Source organism: Erinaceus europaeus, chromosome 16 (assembly GCF_950295315.1).
Source record: "Erinaceus europaeus chromosome 16, mEriEur2.1, whole genome shotgun sequence".
In the NCBI taxonomy this organism is placed as follows: domain Eukaryota; kingdom Metazoa; phylum Chordata; class Mammalia; order Eulipotyphla; family Erinaceidae; genus Erinaceus; species Erinaceus europaeus.
In genome coordinates this window covers 17,317,079-17,334,755 of record NC_080177.1, presented here as the reverse complement: position 1 = coordinate 17,334,755, position 17,677 = coordinate 17,317,079, and the positions used below count along the sequence as shown (strand labels likewise).

Here is a 17,677-nt window from a genome sequence, read left to right as displayed (position 1 = left end):
CCTCTACTTCAAGTTAACTAATAAAGACATAACTCTGGGAGAAATGTGGTAGTGCAGGCACTGAGCTCCATTGATAATCCTGGTGGCAAAAACCTAACAGTCAGTTCTAGTAGATAACTCACCTAGCAGAGCACACACAACTATGCTCCAGAGCCCAGCTCTGACCCCAGTCCCCCACCACTACCATGTGAGAGTACTATGCATGGTGAAGCTTTCCAAGCAGTGGAGCCCTGTTGTGTTGTCTCTCCTCCTCTGTCTCCACAGGTACAAACAAGACTCGGTGGTTGGGGGGGGGGGGGGTTAAGTCCTGCCACTTAAGTAAAAAGATCATTATGAGATTCTGGATGTTCAGAGGCCTTAGTCTGACACTGGACGATAATTTTTCTCGCTACATATAGACCCACAGATGCAGCCACAAACCAAAGTCTGTATTAGAGCAGAGGACATGCATAGTAAAACGATAGGGTCACACTGAAGTCAAGCGAAATCTTTGCCTTGTATACAGGACAATCATTTTGAAAGTTGAAAAGGACCCTGGACTTCGGTAAACAGGCTATGTGTTCAGAAAATGTGCCAAATTTATATGATGGTTTGACTCTTCTCTGCCCTCCCTCTGCTTTGATCTTTCATAGTGTCTTCCCTAATAAAATATTTGTGTAGTTCTTTTAAAAACGGAGTATTACTCATTTTACTTCTCAGAATTGGGCTGCAAGTAGCTTACCCACAGTCATGTTGTCTTTTTTAAAATGTCTCCTTCTGGGGAGTCGGTAGTGCAGTGGGTTAAGCGCATGTGGCAGGAAGCACAAGGACTGGCTTAAGGATCCCAGTTCGAGCCTCCTCCGGCTCCCCACCACTCCCCACCTCCAGGGGAGTCCCTTCACAGGTGGTGAAGCAGGTCTGCAGATGTCTTGTCTTTCTCTTCTGCTCTCTGTCTTCCCCTCCTCTCTCCATTTCTCTCTGTCCTATCCAACAATGATGACATCAATAACAATAATATTAACAACAATAAAACAAGAGCAACAAAAGGGAAAATGAATAAATAAATAAATAAAATGTTTTAAATGTCCCCTTCCTTGACCCTTCAACCCAGCTCAGGATAAAAATATGGTTTGCTGCCTTAAAATGGAACTGTGACCTAGTTTCTTATTTGGAATGATTCTGATAACTCTGGGCCAATCTGTGTTTGACAAGTAACTTTATAACCCAGATTGTGGATTAAAAGAAGTAATAATGGGGTGGGGGTAGATAGCATAATGGTTATGCAAAGAGACTTTCATGCCTGAGGCTCCAAAGTTCCAGGTTCATCTCCCCCCCTCCCCCCTTAAGCCAGAACTAAGAAGTACTCTGGTTAAAAAAAAGAATGATGGAGCAGACTTAGAAGCACAAAACATTACCTTTATTAATAATTTAAGTGGCATATGAGATTAGGAAATGCTACGAGTATCCTAGAAAATTTAGAGCTGACTTGTGAGGGGGCCAAGGGGTGACACACTTATTTAGAGGGGCCAAGGGGTGATGTCACGCACCTGGTTAAGCACTCATATTACAATGCTCAAGGACCCAGGTTCAAGCCCTGGTCCCCATTTGCAAGGGGAAAGCAGTGCTACAGGTGTCTCTCTGTTTCTCTCCTTAATCTTCTTACCCTCTAAATTTTTGGCTGTTTCTGTCCAATAAATAAAGATACTAAAATTAAAAAAAAGATTTGTTAATAGATTTAAAAAATAAAATAAAATTTAGAAATGAAATAAGCTCTCAAGCTTATTTAAACTGGATTCTCTCTTTTTAAAAAGATAAATTTATTACTGGAGAGAGAGAAACTAAGAGGGCAGAGGAGATAGGGAAATAGCTGAGAGACATCTGCAGACCTACTTCACCACTTGTGAAGCTTTCCCCTACAGGTGGGGACCAGGGGCCTGAACCTGGATGCTTACACACTATAATGTGTGCGCTTCACCAGCTGTGTCACTGCCTGACTAAACTGGATTCTCTTATTCCTGAGGTTGCTCTGAAGTAGGTTTGGGGCTACCTACCTGTAATTGAAATAGTAGACCATTGTCCTGTCTTTTGGCCTTGCTACCTCTCATCACCTAGCCCTTCCCCTTGAGAACATTTCATTAATCTAGTGCTGGCAACTGACGTTTTTTCTGCTAGTCATTTTTAACATAAAAAGATATTCTGGAGTAAGGATCCTGGTTTGAACCCCAGCTCCCCACCTGCAGGGGAGTCGCTTCACAGGCGGTGAAGCAGGTCTGCAGGTGTCTATCTTTCTCTCCTCCTCTCTGTCTTCCCCTCCTCTCTCCATTTCTCTCTGTCCTATTCAACAATGACGACAACAGTAATAGCTACAACAATAAAACAACAAGGGCAACAAAAGGGAATAAATAAATATTTAAAAAAAAGATATTCTGGTTTATATGTTTCAATATCCATACAATATCCATGTATATGATATGTATACATGGAATATACATTATGTATGTCTGTGCTATCCATATACAACTGTACAGAAATGTGGATATGCTTCATGTACACATATGAACATATTGTGTTATAATTTACATATATACATACATGCTTATGTATATATATTTATACAAACTATGGTTGGTACACAACAAATTTCCTGTTTTTACATTGATTCCATTTTTTTTGAAGTTGGATTTGCTAACTAGTGCTTTAGTGGGGAGATGAAACAAACAGCTAATGTTTTTGGAAGGATGTCAGGACAGCATAAATTGCTATACACATTGGCCATTTTAAATGACCCAATATAGCCACGGGCCATGATAGCCAAGGGGCCAATTTTAAAGCTTTTGATACTTAGGAGGTAGGAAACTGAAAAGGGGAAAGCAAATATTGCTATCTCACAGTTTGACCCGAAACTGACTGACTGGCTGCATCCACTACACTGCTGGAAGGAGAAAAGGATCTTGAGACATCCTTTCAATATGTCTTCCTCTTGAATACACAGTCTACTGAGAATCTCATGTCATCCTAAGAAACAAGGTTCAAATGTGACCCAGGAGGACTATAATGCCATCTTTATAGTGGCAAAGTCAAAGCTTTGGAAGGTTGTATCTTCAGGGGGAATATAGATGACGTCACACTGCATGTTTATATGTTCCATTAGTTTATAAGATTAAAGTATGATTTTCAAGATTTACGTGAGAATATATCTTCATTCACTAAGTATCTTAAATTTATGTAGCTTCCTCAATGTTTAAGTGGCATATGATATTAGGAAATGTTATGAGTATCCTAGAAAATGTAGAGCTGAATTGTGAGGGGGCCAAAGGGTGACACACCTGGTTAAGTGCTCATATTATAATGCTCAAGGGCCCAAGTTCGAGCCCTGGTCCCCATTTCAGACCACTTTCAGACAGGTGTTTGCTGTGTTGACCAGTGAACATTTACTGATTATTCTTTTCTTCTCATATGTAAACAGGTCAAACAAGAACTTACGCAAGAGCTTGAAATGGGCTGGCAGTCTAAACTGGACCAAGCTATACAGGCAATGAAAAAGAAGACTTTGGATTGCTGTAGTCAAACTGACCAAGTAACCATCATGGAGCTTCTTTCCAAGGAAGAGATGATGGTCATTATAGAAGAGCAGAAGAATAAGCTCCATCAAGACTTGGAGCATGAGAAGGAAATAGCAATCAAGGGGCACTTAAAGAAACTGGAGGCTGAATTGGAACTCAGATATTGTGCGAATATTGCCAAACAGGTAATAGGCAGGCTGACCACACGAACACTATTGGGATTGCTTGTCGATTAATGAGAACATTGAAAGTGCTAACTCTGAATTTTTTTCATAGCTTGACCTTTAAGATCTTCGTGCCTTTTAGAGTAGGAACCTCTTACATTGCTCCTAAAACTGTCTTCATTGTCTTTCTGTCACACAGCTGTCAACTCTCCAGTTTTTCTGTGTATTACTTCAGGTTACAAGATGCTTGATCCGCTAAGGTCCATCTAAGCATGAACATGCCTTAGGTTAAAGATAGTGGATTTTATATGTGAATGAATGTAATTATAATCTCTCATATCTAACTTTATAGAAAAGATTCCGCTACAGTTGTTAGAGACAGATAGCTGTATGATGAATAAAGTATTAGAGTATTTGTGTTGAGATCTGCAGGGTGGAATCTACAGGCAAGCTCCTAACGTGGGACATTGTCAGTTACTCCCATTTGCTGCTGCCAAGAATCAGTTCTGTTGTCTCCTGGGAGGTGTGCAGAAAGTGAGCTCACTTAGAACGGGGTCAAGTTATTTGGTTTCTAAAAACTGTCATACTGAGAAAAGTCTCTACAGGTCTGAGTTAACCGATTAAGAATGAGTTATTCTTTTGCTTATGGTTTTGAGATACCTGTACACTTTGAAATATTGAGGACTCCAAGGAGCATTTGTTTGTATTGCTTATATCTATTTGCTGTGTGGGGAGATAAATCTGGGATATCCTAAAAAGAAAAATGCTCAAGGAAACCTCTCATTGGCTCTCTGGTCATGATCCACCAGATAAGTGCAGACTTTGGAATACTATTCTGTTTACATATGAGAGAGTGGGGGTGAAAAAAAAGGTAATGTCTGAACACTATTATTACAGTTATTTTGGGTTTTGTTTTGTTTGTTACTGCTGCCAGGATTATTGCTGGGGCTCTACAACCAGCACAATTCTGCCTCTTAGTAGACCTTTTTTTTTTTTGAGACAGAGAGTGAGAGAGAGATAGGGAAGGGGAGGTAGAGGGAGAGAGGAGAGATACCACAGCACGGTTCCATGACTTGTGAAGCTTCCTCATGCAGGTGCTCCCATGTGATGACCTGGGAATTTTTTTTAAGATTTATTTATTTAAAGTATTACTTTTAAAAATACATTTTATTTATAAAATGGAAATATTGACAAGACCATAAGACAAGAAGTGTACAATTCCATACAGTTCCCACCACCAGAACTCCATATCCAACCTCCTCCCTTGAAAGTTTTCCTGTTCTTTAACCTTCTGAGAGTATGGACCCAGGATCCTTATGGGGTGCAAAAGGTCAAGCTCAGACAAAAACTAGCTTTTTCCAAAATACGACTTTTATTCATTGGGTAGAGACAAAGAGAAACTGATAAAGGAGGGGGAGAGGGAGAAAGAGGCACCTGCAGCATTGCTTCACCACTTGTGAAGCCTGCCCCCTGCTGGTAGGGACTAGGGCCTTGGACCTGTGTCCTTGCACATGATAATGTGCGTGCTCAACCAGGTGGGCCTAAAATAAATCTTTAGGCCTGGACCCTAAAGATTTATTTGTTGCATGTGAGAGCAAGAGTTACATGTAAGACGTCTAGACAGAAACAGGTCAGAGAACCACTCTGTGCCATGCTACTCCAGGGATTGAACAGTGAATTTCTAGCTTGCAAGTCCAGTGTTCTACCTGTGAGTTCTGTCCTCAATTGCTGGGTATGGTTTTCAAAATAATAATTTTGACCTCACAGACCACTTGATAAGGTTTCTAGCCCTCAAAATCTCTAGTACCTTAATATTATATTCCTTAGTGTTTTATTTTTATCATTTTATACCCATGAACACTATAAGTAGGTTTTTAAAAATACACTCAACTTTTGATAAATACTTAAAATCGTGCTTATTTGTCAACTTATTCTGTGTGATTTTATTGATCATCCTTAAGACTGGAAGCACAGGCAAAGATATGTAATGATGTCACAGATGTCTTCAGTCAGTTAAAATTTTTTTTTTTCTGGAATGCTATTAAAATTGATCAGAATGCAAATGTTTTCTAGACAAAAATAGTTAAGTATGCTGCTTTGGAAATTCTGATATTATAGATATTTTTTGTGAAGAAAAACAAATCACATGATACAGTAGAAAGAAAGTGTTTACAGGAATATAAACTTTTTAAAATTATTTTTTCCCTTTTGTTGCCCTTGTTTTATTGTTGTAGTTATTATTATTGTTGTTGTTGTTGATGTCGTTGTAGTTGGATAGGACAGAGAGAAATGGAGAGAGGAGGGAAAGACAGAGAAGGGGAAAGACAGACACCTGCAGACCTGCTTCACTGCCTGCTTCACTGTGAAGCGACTCCCCTGCAGGTGGGGAGTGGGGGGCTCGAACCGGGATCCTTACGCCCGTCCTTGCGCTTCTCGCCACATGAGCTTAACCCGCTGCGCTACCTCCTGACCACCAGGAATATAAACTTTTATGAGAGCTTTGTCTTTTCCCTGTATTTAACTTCCTAGAATTTATCTGTAAATATAATTAGCATTTTAATGAGAAATATAGTCTTTTATATCAACTCTGATTTTGTGTGCATGCATGGATGTGTGTGTGTGTAGATTTCAAAAAAAAATAAGGAAAATTACTAAGTGCCTTCAGGGTAATCTATAGTAGATTTATAACCTTACCTCTCCCATATTTAAGTGTTGTGGTTTTTTTTATTAAAATATTTATTTATTCCCTTTTGTTGCCCTTGTTGTTTTATTGTTGTGGTTATTATTGTTATTATTGATGTCATTGTTGTTGGATATGACAGAGAAAAATGGAGAGAGGAGGGGAAGACAGAGAGGGGGAGAGAAAAACAGACACCTGCAGACCTGTTTCACTGCTTTTGAAGCGACACCCTGCAGGTGGGGAGCTGGGGGCTCGAACTGGGATCCTTAGGCCGGTCCTTGCGCTTTGCGCCACGTGCACTTAACCTGAGTCTTGTTTTTATGTGAATTGACATATTACCACCATTCCTATGATTTTTTTTTTTTTTTTTTTTTTTGGTAAGATAGAGATGAAGGCAGAGCATAGACAAGACCACAGAACTGAAGCTTCATTCAGTGTAGTGGAGCCTGGCATTAAATGAGAGTTATACACACGGCAGAACAGCACACTATCTAAGCCAGCCCTCACCACCATTCCTGATAGGCTTAACAACCAGACTGAGACTGTGTGTGTGTGTGTGTGCGTGTGCGTGTGCGTGTGCGTGTGCGTGTGTGTGTGTGTGTAGCACATAAGGGCTGAAAAATGTTGAGTGTTTTGATTAGATAGGAACTGGCACCAAGAAGCTATCTTGCTTACTTTTTTTCTCCCAATATAAGTATAAGAGTTTGTTAGAATAAAGACTTGATTCTTCGTATAAACCTTTCTGAAATAGGCTATCGAACATTTTAATCTTTATTTAGTGAGAGTGAAAGGGTGACAGAGAACTAAAATTACAGCATCCTCTCAGCACATATCATGCTGGAGATCAAACTCTGTGGTTCTGCTTGAGAGTCCAACGCTCCCAGGCTATGCCCATCAAACTTTTTTAGATTCCCACTTTCTGCTGTAGCATTTACGTCAGACAACCTGGTAAATTCAGAACAAAACAATGAAAATTCTCCGTTTGGGCCAGGTGGGATGCTTAAAGCTAGCAAAGTTGTGCTAACAAAGTGTAAAGCATGTGAAATCTGTTTGTTTGAAATGGGATTTTTTTTTTTTTTTTTTTTTTTTTTGCAGTCTGGTCCTTAATTTTACCTCTCTGTTCACGGTCTCCACAGGTAGAAACAGCTGTGCAAAATGCCCGCCATCGATGGCTGGAAGAACTGCCTGAGCTCGCTGAGTATAAAGCTCGAGTAAGAGCGGAACAAAAGAAGTGGGAGGAACAGCAAGAAATCTCTGTGGCCAAACGGGTAAGAGCTTTCTAGAAGCAAGGTTTCAGGAGGCCTCCTCTCCTGACCTCTCATCACAGTCGTGGAGAATGTGTACTGACTCACAGTGTTACTGAAGGGTTCAGTGCAATAATAATGTGTGCTAAGCACTAGCTTAGGGCCAGCCTAGAGTACCTGCTCTCAATGATGAAGTTGTCCAGGAAGAGAGCATATATGCCAGCATCTGGAAACTAGTAATCAGGAAGATAGCTGTGAAAATAAATTCTGTTCTCTTGCCCTGTCATTAGGAGAAATTGAGAATAGGTATGTTTCTGTCTTAATTTAATTTATTATTTTTTTCTCCTTATAGATTGTTGTCTGTGCTGTGTCACTAGTCATATATAGTATGGTTTTTTTAGTAAATAGTCAACTTATATTCTGAGATGTCATTTTCCTTGACTAGAACAATCAGATAATAATATCCTTTGTATTTGCCCAGTATACCAACATAAAGCATTCCGGGTCAGAATTCTATTATACTCCATATAGCTTTGAAATTCAATACAGTAATTCTAAGTTTTATTTGGAAAGCTGAAAGGACCAGAATTTTTCAAAAATATTCTAGAGATGTCTGGGTGGTAGCTAACCTAGTTGAGTCCACACTTTAAAAAAAAAAAAAAATTTATTTTTTCCCTTTTGTTGCCCTTGTTGTTTTATTGTTGTAGTTATTATTGTTGTTATTGATGTCATCGTTCTTGGATAGGACAAAGAGAAATGGAGAGAGGAAGGGAAGACAGAGGGGGAGAGAAAGATAGCTACCTGCAGACCTGCTTCATCACCTGTGAAGTGACTCCTGCAGGTGGGGACTCAGGAGTCGGGCAGTAGCACAGCAGCTTAAGCGCATGTGGCACAAAGCGCAAGGAATGTCATAAGGATCTCAGTTCGAGCCCCTGGGTGTGCAAGGACCCAGGTTCAAGCCCTTGGTCGCTACCTGTAGATGACACAGTGTTGTAGGTCTCTCTCTCTCTCTTTCTCTTCCTCCCTATCTCTTCTCCCCCTCTCATTTTCTCTGTACCTCTATAATATTCTAGAGAAGAAGTAGTCATGGGAGCCAGGCGGTGGTGCACCTGGTTAAGTGCTCACATTACAATGCTCAAGGACCCAGGTTCAAGCTTCTGGTCCCCACCTGCAGGGGGAAAGCTTCATGAGTAGTGAAACAGGGTTGCAAGTGTCTCTCTCTCTCTCTCTCCCTCTTTATCTCCTTCTCATCTCTCTCAATTTCCCTGTCTCTATCAGAGAAATAAATAGAAAAAAGAATAAATAAATAATTAGAAAAAAGAAATAGTCATTCAGTCTTAAAACATATCAGTGTATATATATGTTATATGTGTCCATGTTCAATCACTGAGACAAATACAATTCTTGGGGCAGGGTGACTTGGTTGAGCACACCTTACAACACACAAGGTCTCAAGTTCAAGCCCAAAGTCCCCACCTGCAGGGAAAAAGCTTCACAAGTGGGGAAGCAGTGCTGCAGGTGTCTCTCTCCCTCTGTCTCTCACTTCCCTCTCTACTTTTTTCAGTCTCTAGTAGTAATAAATAAAATATAAACAAAAAAGGGAGAAAATATGTCATTCTTTTTCATTGAATATAAACTTCAGAGTGCCCATATAAGAACTTAATTGTTTGAAAACCAGATAATGAAGTAGTAGTCCATAATGAATGTTCTTTTTAAAAGAAATATTTTTTTCTTTATTTTGGATAGAGACAGAGATTGAGAGGACACACACACACACACACACACACACCTGAAGCACTGCTTCACTACTTGTGAAGCTTTCCCCCTGCAAGTGGGACTGTGGGCTTGGACCCTGGTCCTTGTGCTCTGTAATGTGTGTGCTCAACCATGTGCGCAACCACCTACCCCCTCACAATAAGTAGTCTTTTAATACCCAAATAGCACTATGAAAAAAATTAAGTACCCATTTCTTGTATTATATAAATTTTAAGTTGAGTAACAAGTTAACTTTTTGTAGTGGGGGACACTCCTGGTCAGGGAGATAGCACAATGGTTTCACACAGGGCTTGCATGCAAGAGCTTCTGATTTTAATGCCCCTACTTCACCAATAACCAGAACAGAGTGGTGCTTTGGTTTTTTTTTAAAAAACTAATTAATTAAACAAATTAAAATTCAACTGCAGAAAAATTGAAAGAAGCAATATTTCAAATATGTATCATAGTAATAACTGTTTTGAGGCAATAAGCATAGTAGCAAAAATAAAGGAATAGGATAAAATAATGGACATTTAAAACAATTTTACTTATGTCATAAAAAAATATGAACCTCAGGCGGTAGAGAGCACAAAGGTTATGCAAGGGACTCTCATCTCTGAGGCTCTAAAGTCCCAGGTTCAATCCCCTGCACCACCATAAGCCAGAGCTGAGCAGTGCTCTAGTTTAAAAAAAAAAAAAAGCAATAGTAATAGTAATAATAAAAACCAACCAAAAGTAAAGGAATAATAAAAATAAGGAAAGTAAATGAATCGAGAACTGGAGGCGGTTGGGCTACAGTGCACCCAGTTGGTTAACACATGTTAACCATTCACAGAACCTGGGTTCAAACCCCACTCCACACCTACAGATGTCTCTCTTATTCTCTCCCTCTTATCTCCCCCTCCCCCTCTCAATTTCTTTCTGTCCTATTAAAAAGGAAGAAACAAAAGCTTAAGAAATGTGCTAATAATGATAAGATAAAACTAGTATTGGTTTACAAGAAAAACAGGAATCTATGAATAAGTACTAATAATATAAATGGTAATTTTCATGAGAAGTTCACTTGGAACACAACCAGTGGAAGGATGTCCATAGTTACCAGGATTTGAGGCATGCAAAAGAGCATAGACTTAAGGTGCCATTTGTGCCATATGTGGAAAACTCTTCTCTTTGGGAGTCGGGTGGTAGTGCAGTGGGTTAACTACAGGTGGAGCAAAGCATAAGGATCCTGGTTCAAGCCCCGGGCTCCCCACCTGCAGCAGAGTCGCTTCACAAGCAGTGAAGCAGGTCTGCGGGTGTCTTATCTTTCTCTCCCCGTCGTCCCCTCCTCGCTCCATTTCTCTCTGTCATATCCAACAACGATGACATCAACAACAACAATAATAACTACAACAATGAAAAAACAAGGGCAACAAAAGGGAATAAATAAATAAATTTTTTAAAAAAGAAAATTCTTTAATTATAATAAACTAAATATAATAGATGACAGTAACAAGCGTACACTAACTGATCCTCTGTCACAATAATTTTGGATGATAATATGGATAACACATTGTAAATGACTCATACAATATATTTCTAATTCCACAGTTGACTTGAGGGAATCACTCATCATTAGCAAAATGATCTTTTTAAATGTTCCCCATAGTTGGGCATTAGCGTAACGGGTTAAGCACACATGGCAATTATAACAACAACAATGACAGTGATAAACAAGGACAACAGAAAGGGAAAAAATAGCCTCCAGGAGCAGTGGATTCATAATGCAGACATTGAGTGGCAGTGATAACCCTGTAAGAAAAAAAAAAAAAAGGAGGAAATTTGAGAGGGAGCAGTTAAGAAGGAACAAGACAGTGCTGTGCAGAGGTGTGTGAGAACCCATAAATAATAAAATAGAAAATAAAATTGGGTAGAATATAGACAATGAAATGGGCAAAGGATCTCTCCTGAGGTCTTTCAGAGAGACACTTGCAGCCCTGCTTCACCACTTGTGAAGCTTTCCCACTGCAGGTGGGGACCAGGGACTTGAACCTGGGTCCTTGCGCATTGTAATGTGTGCGCTTCACCAGATGTGCCACCACCTGGCCCCGAGGTCTTTTTTTACTTAAGCAACAAGCCATTTATTTTTCCTTCCATTCAGAAGAGGCGAGTATCTGTGAATGCAGAAACACAGAAAGGAGAGGACAGCTTGTTGCTTCTCAAGCTTGAGCAGGTGTGGGACCCTCCTGGGAGGCTTGCTAAAGTGCCGTTTTGAATTTTGCTTCTTGAGACTCTGATTTAGTGGGTTTGGAGTGAGATTTGAGAAGCTACTTTCTTGAAAGACCCCCCCTAACCCCAGGGCATGTGACGTTGCTGATCTCTGGGCCACACTTAGATAAAAGACTATTCTTGGTGATTATTCAGCCACAAAACATAAAGTTAACATTTGTGCCATCTATCCAACCTAGGGATCTGTGGAAGGACGTCTTCTTTCTTTCTTTCTTTCTTTCTTTCTTTCTTTCTTTCTTTCTTTCTTTCTTTCTCTCTTTCTCTCTTTCTCTCTTTCTCTCTTTCTCTCTTTCTCTCTTTCTTTCTTTCTTTCAATAAGGAGACATTAACAAAACTGTAGGATAGGAGGGATACAACTTCACACAGTTCCTACCACTAGATCTCTATATCCCATCCCCTCCCCTGATAGCTTTCCCATCCCTCTATCCCTCTATCCCAAGGTCATTGTGGGATGTAGAAGGTGGAAGGTCTGGCTTCTGTAATTGTTTCCCTGCTGAACATGGGCATTGACTGTTTGATCCATACTCCCAGCCTGTCTCTCTCTTTCCCTTGTAGGGTGGGACTGTGGGGAAGCGGAGCTCCAGGACACATTGGTGGGGTCGTCTGTCCAGGGAAGTCTAGTCGGCATCATGCTGGCATCTGGAACCTGGTAGCTGAAAAGAGAGTGAACATACAAAGCCAAACAAATTGTTGAACAATTATGGACCTAAAGACTGGAATAGTGCAGATGAAGTGTTGGGGGGTACTCACTGCAGACTATTGTGTACTTTTGATTTCAGGTATATATTTTGTCCTAGTTTATGGATACGTGTGAACATATGCTCTATCTCAGGGGACTGGTCAGGTTTTGGGACTTTGTTAGGAAGTGAACCACCTGGAATGGAATTAGAGAATACTATGAAAGGAAAGGTCTCACCCGAGTAATGAAGCTGAAGGGTTGTCATTCCATAGGAAGGAACGTCTTCTTAACATTGACTGGAGAGTTTGAGGTTAACATGAGTGATCAGGGTCTGTGGAAATTTACTGCTGATTTTCCAGAGTCCAGAAGTAACCATGTTGGTTCAGTGCCTCCCACACTTTGGAAAAACTCAAGGATCTTTCTTTAAAAAAAATCATTGAGGCTGACTCCCACCCCAAGCTTTGTATTTTTATTGGTACAGGGTGTGACCTGGGCATCAGGATGTTTTAAAGCTTCTCAAGGTGACTCTAATTTAGACTCTTCAGATGACGCCTTGGAAATCCAAGTCAGTGACTGCTGTCAATTTCTCCTCATAAAAGTTCACGTGAGAGGAGGATGCTCGCTTTTTGTGTAAAAGCCATGGAATCCACCCCCTCCGCCCAAATGGCCTGCTAATGATTCCCAGGCATCCATTGTGACATGACCTACTGTCCCTAAAGGAACTCTTTAAACATGTTTCAAATCATTACTGAGTTATTCTGCTGGTAACAAAAGAATTCTCTTGTGATTTCCATTGCAAAGCTCATCTTAGACAGCAGGTTCCTTTAGTAAACTGGAAAAATACAATTTCGAATGTTTTATTCACATGCAAGCATTTAAGAATGCATACTGTTAAAGATGGAATCTGGGGGCCAGGTGGTAGCACATTGGGTTAAGTGTACATAGTGAGAAGTGCAGGGAGGGGCTGAGGGATCCCAGTTTGAGCTCCTGGCTCCCCACCTGCAGGGGGGTTGCCTCACAAGTAGTGACACAGGTCTGCAGGTGTCTCTCTCTCCCCCTCAATATCCCCCCCCCAATTTCTCTCTGTGCTATCCAACAACAGCAGCAGCAGCATCAACAATGGGAAAAAAATGGCTGCCAGGAGCAGTGGATTCATAGCGCAGGCATGGAGCCCCAGCAATAACCCTGGAGGCAAAAAAAAGACAGACTGGGGGTGTTTCAGAATCTTATGTAGGTGAAGATGTTCTGTGTATTGATATTAACGGTCTAAAATTTAGTAAGCAGGTGCCTTATCTGAGCCAGAGCATCTAGAGACTTTTAGTGAAGGTAGTGGTGACTACTGCGAGGCCAAGCCTTTGGAGATGCCCCGTTCTTCTGTTAACATTTGCATTCTGGTGGTTTCATCAGGGAATATTAGAAGTAAAAGGCCTTTAACCATTGTGCTCCCTGTAGCCATTAAGATACTAAGTGTAAAAGCGATTCACTTTTCCAAAGCCATACAGCCAAGAATAACAACAAAGTATATTGAGCCCATATCATCTGCCAGACTCTGGGTGACATGTTATTAATACATCATCTCTTCTTTGCCATTTCATCCTAAAGACCTTTACCAGGAAGAGCATGATAATTATCTCCGTTTTGTAAATTTATTTATTTATTTATTTATTTATTTATTTATTTATTTATTATTGGATAGAGACAGAGAGAAATTGAGAAAAGAGGGGGAGATAGAGAGGGAAACAGAGAGATACCTGCAGCCCTGCTTTACTACTTGTGAAGCTTTCCCCCTGCAGGTGGGGACCAGGGGCTTGAACCCCAGTTCTTGTGTACTATATGTGTGCACTTAACCAGGTATGCCACCACCTGGCCCATCCCCTCATTTTTTAATGGGAATTTATTTATTTTACCTGAGCATCATTCAGCTCTGTTTTGTGGTGGTGCAGAGGATTGAACCTGGCTCTTTGGAGCCTCAGGCAAGAGAGTCTCTTTGCATAACCATTATGCTATCTACTCCCACCCCTTATCTCCATTTTGTATGCCAGGAGCTTGTGGCCTGAGTTCCTGCAGCTGGCAAGGCAGATGAGCAGTTTGTCCAGAGCTTGCTGGTGAAACCCAGTGCTAGGCTGCCCCCAAAGCAATGGCAGGATTCCAACCAGAGTCCAGAGTTCCCTTTTACACTTTTTGGCTATATGTGAGTTCCTGTAATCTGGTCTTGTCAACTCTGTTACAAAGAAAATTAGCTTTATGAAAAAAATGACCTCTTCTGTTAGATGTTGTCACTCAGTCAGCAAGTAATATTTCAGATGTATGCATATTCTTAAGTAAGATTTTCATATGATACTGCTTTTGCTTCATGTAAAAAGTATTTAATTGTTGGGGGCTTAGATAAAATTGGGACTTCATCTACTTCATCATTAAAAATCATGAAATTTTTGGGGGGCCAGGCAGTAGCACGCTGGTTAGGTGCACACAGTACAAAGCACAAGGACCCGCTTAAGAATCCCGGTTCAAGCCCCTGGCTCCCCACCTGCAGGGTGTTTACTTCACAGGCAGTAAAGCAGCTCTGCAGGTGTCTGTCTCTCTCTCTCTTCCTATCTTCCCTTCCCTCAAAACTTCTCTCTGTCCTATCAAAAAAAAAAAATTGGAAAAATGGGCTCCAGGAGCAGTGGATTTGTAGTGCAGGCACTGAGCCCCAGCAATAACCCTAGAGGCAAAAAAAAAAAAAAATCATGAATTTTTTCTAAAATTAGTGCTGGCTAATCATACACATGTATGTTGGGATACACACAGAAACACACACACACACAGGATAGACATAATAGAATGTATATATAATTTATATTTATACTGTACTTCCCCATCAGGAAACTGATGCTTTTTCAACAACAGAAAAATATTAGGTGATCTTAAACAAAGAAAAAGACCTTATGTTTAATGTAGGTGTGTTTTAGAAATGACATTTAAGTCCAGTGTTTTGTCTATATTCACTTCCCCGTTTAATTTTCACTTAAACTCTCTTAGTACATTCTGAAGTTAGTCCTAATTGCTACCTTGATTTTTGACATGAGAATTATAAAGACTTCAAAATGTACATTGTGTGTCCCTCAGATATTGTTTGCTGTTTCTGAAGCTAAAGAGAAATGGAAACGTGAAGTTGAAAGTATGAAGATGAACATAACACCTGGGAAGGAGTTGGAAGAGAAGATTCTTTCTCTTCAGAGAGAGCTGGAGTTAAAAACTGAGGAAACCCCTGTGGTTGTGAGGGCCGAGTTGGCTAAGGCCCGAAATGAATGGAACAAAGAGAAGGAAGAAGAAATCCACAGAATTCAAGAACAAAATGAACATGATTACCGGCAGTTTTTAGATGACCATCGAAATAAAATTAATGAGGTGCTTGCGGCTGCTAAAGAGGACTTTATAAAACAGAAAACCGAGCTCCTTCTTCAGAAGGAGACAGAATTACAAGCCTGTCTCGACCAGAACCGTAGAGAATGGACTATGCAGGAAGCCAGACGGATCCAACTGGAAATTTGTCAGTTTGAAGAAGATGTCCTGACTCTACTGGAATTCCTCTTAAAGGACACCCAGAAGGAGTATGCCGGAGCTTCAGAGAGCAAACAGACTTTGGAACTCATGCCGCGTTGTTCATCAAAATGGATATCTGTGCACTACTATGAAAAACTGAAGGCCTGCATACAGAAAGCATTTCAAGATATACTCACAGTAATCATAGAAAATGCCAACCCAGAATGGGAAAAGGTATGTCCCTGAGAAGGGAAAAGAGCTCTTAAAACATTGAGGATGAGTGGAACAATTACCTATGGATTTCTTCCTTCATTTTATTTTGTCCCTTTCTTTACCATTTGAATCAAGACATGTGCTTTCACTAGTGGCGTCAGAAACTTTTTTCCTAGTGGATCCGAAGAATACCTTTTTTAAAAAAAATTAATTTTGCTATAAGAAGTTTACTTGTTACAGTGCTATAACTTTGAGGCCTACCTTTTAGCTTCCAGACACCCCTTCATCCCCAAATAGTTTATTTATTATTCTTTGTAAAGGTGATTTCTGTGATTTCAGAAACTAAATAGATCTCATTCCTTTTTTTATCAGAAAATTTGATCACGATCACTTCAGGAAATATGTGTAATTTTAAACTAGAGTTTATTGAAAGCTTCCAAATAGGTTGGAAGCCTATTTCTTGCCCTCAAGGAGTTTATATCTCATGTAGGCACAAGATGCCAACAGAGCAGAAACAATGTTAGTATATAATTCTGATGTATAATCAAGAAAATAGAAGTATGACTCACACTAAACTCGGAAGCCCAGTTTCATTGCACATGGTCGTGTGGAATGGATTAGTTGTCTTCCTTTACTGTACAAATATTCTCTGATACCAGCTTTTACTTTGTGATTAACATCTGCTAAACTCATAGTCTCATTACCTTATGATTAAGGAAAGTTACTATATGTGAAAAATCCAGAATGATACTCTGTGCTATGAGAACAAGCAATTATTTACATTTGGAATTAAAGGTAGAAAAAACGTCATTATTGTAAGATTTGTCAGGTTAGAAGAGTTGAAACTCAAGAGCTAAGGTGTGGCATTCATGTTAATACCTACTAGAAAGGGTTGTAAACTAGGAAAGATAGTCTTCAGTTCTGACTCCATACTTGGAGATGATCCACTTAGGGCAGTATGTCTGTAGTTGTTCATGTGAGAAAAAAAATTACAGATTTCTGGCCTGTCTAGTTCTTTGAGTTGTGACACGATATACATGATACCACTTGGTGTTTCTACAGTCCTGTGCCCAAAATAGTTTAATTTTAGAGGCAAAAATAACTGAAAGTTCAATTGCAGTTCTATTCACCCAGTAGATTATTTTTATTCTAGATTTCACAAAGAAATTTCCTTTTTTCTCCTTTTTTCCCTTCTTACTTTTTCTTTCTTTTTTTTCTTTATCCTCCCCTCCCCTCCTCTCCCCTCCCTTTCTCTTCTTTTTCTCTTGTCACCAGGGTTATTGCTGAGGTTCTGTGCCTGCCTGATGAATCCTTTGCTTCTGGCAGCCATTCCCCCCCTTTTTTAAAACCCTTTTTCTTTTAATTGATAAGACAGAAAATAAAAGGGGAGAGGTATGTAGAAAAGTAGAGAGAAAAACGAACACCTGTAGACTAGTTTCACTGCTCATGAAGTATAGCCCCTGCGTGGGGGGGAAGGGATCAAACCTGGGTCCTTCTTGCTCTTGGTTATCTCAACCAGGTACACCACTGCCTGGCCCTTCCATTGACTGATTGATTGATTTTGTCACTAGGGCAGTCATTCAAGCTTTGTGCCTGTACTACATCCC

At 40.1% G+C, this 17,677-nt stretch overlaps 1 protein-coding gene across 8 annotated transcripts in view; it reads left to right on the top strand.

Annotated features, from left to right (window-relative positions):
- Positions 1–17,677, top strand: part of CEP152 (centrosomal protein 152) — a 105,975-nt gene that overhangs the window by 63,985 nt on the left and 24,313 nt on the right. For all 8 annotated transcript variants that reach the window (XM_060174624.1, XM_060174623.1, XM_060174618.1 and 5 more), the window contains 3 exons: positions 3,446–3,727; positions 7,523–7,654; positions 15,441–16,091. In XM_060174624.1, the coding sequence (XP_060030607.1) occupies positions 3,446–3,727; positions 7,523–7,654; positions 15,441–16,091 (1,065 nt within the window). The remainder of the gene's footprint in view (positions 1–3,445; positions 3,728–7,522; positions 7,655–15,440; positions 16,092–17,677) is intronic.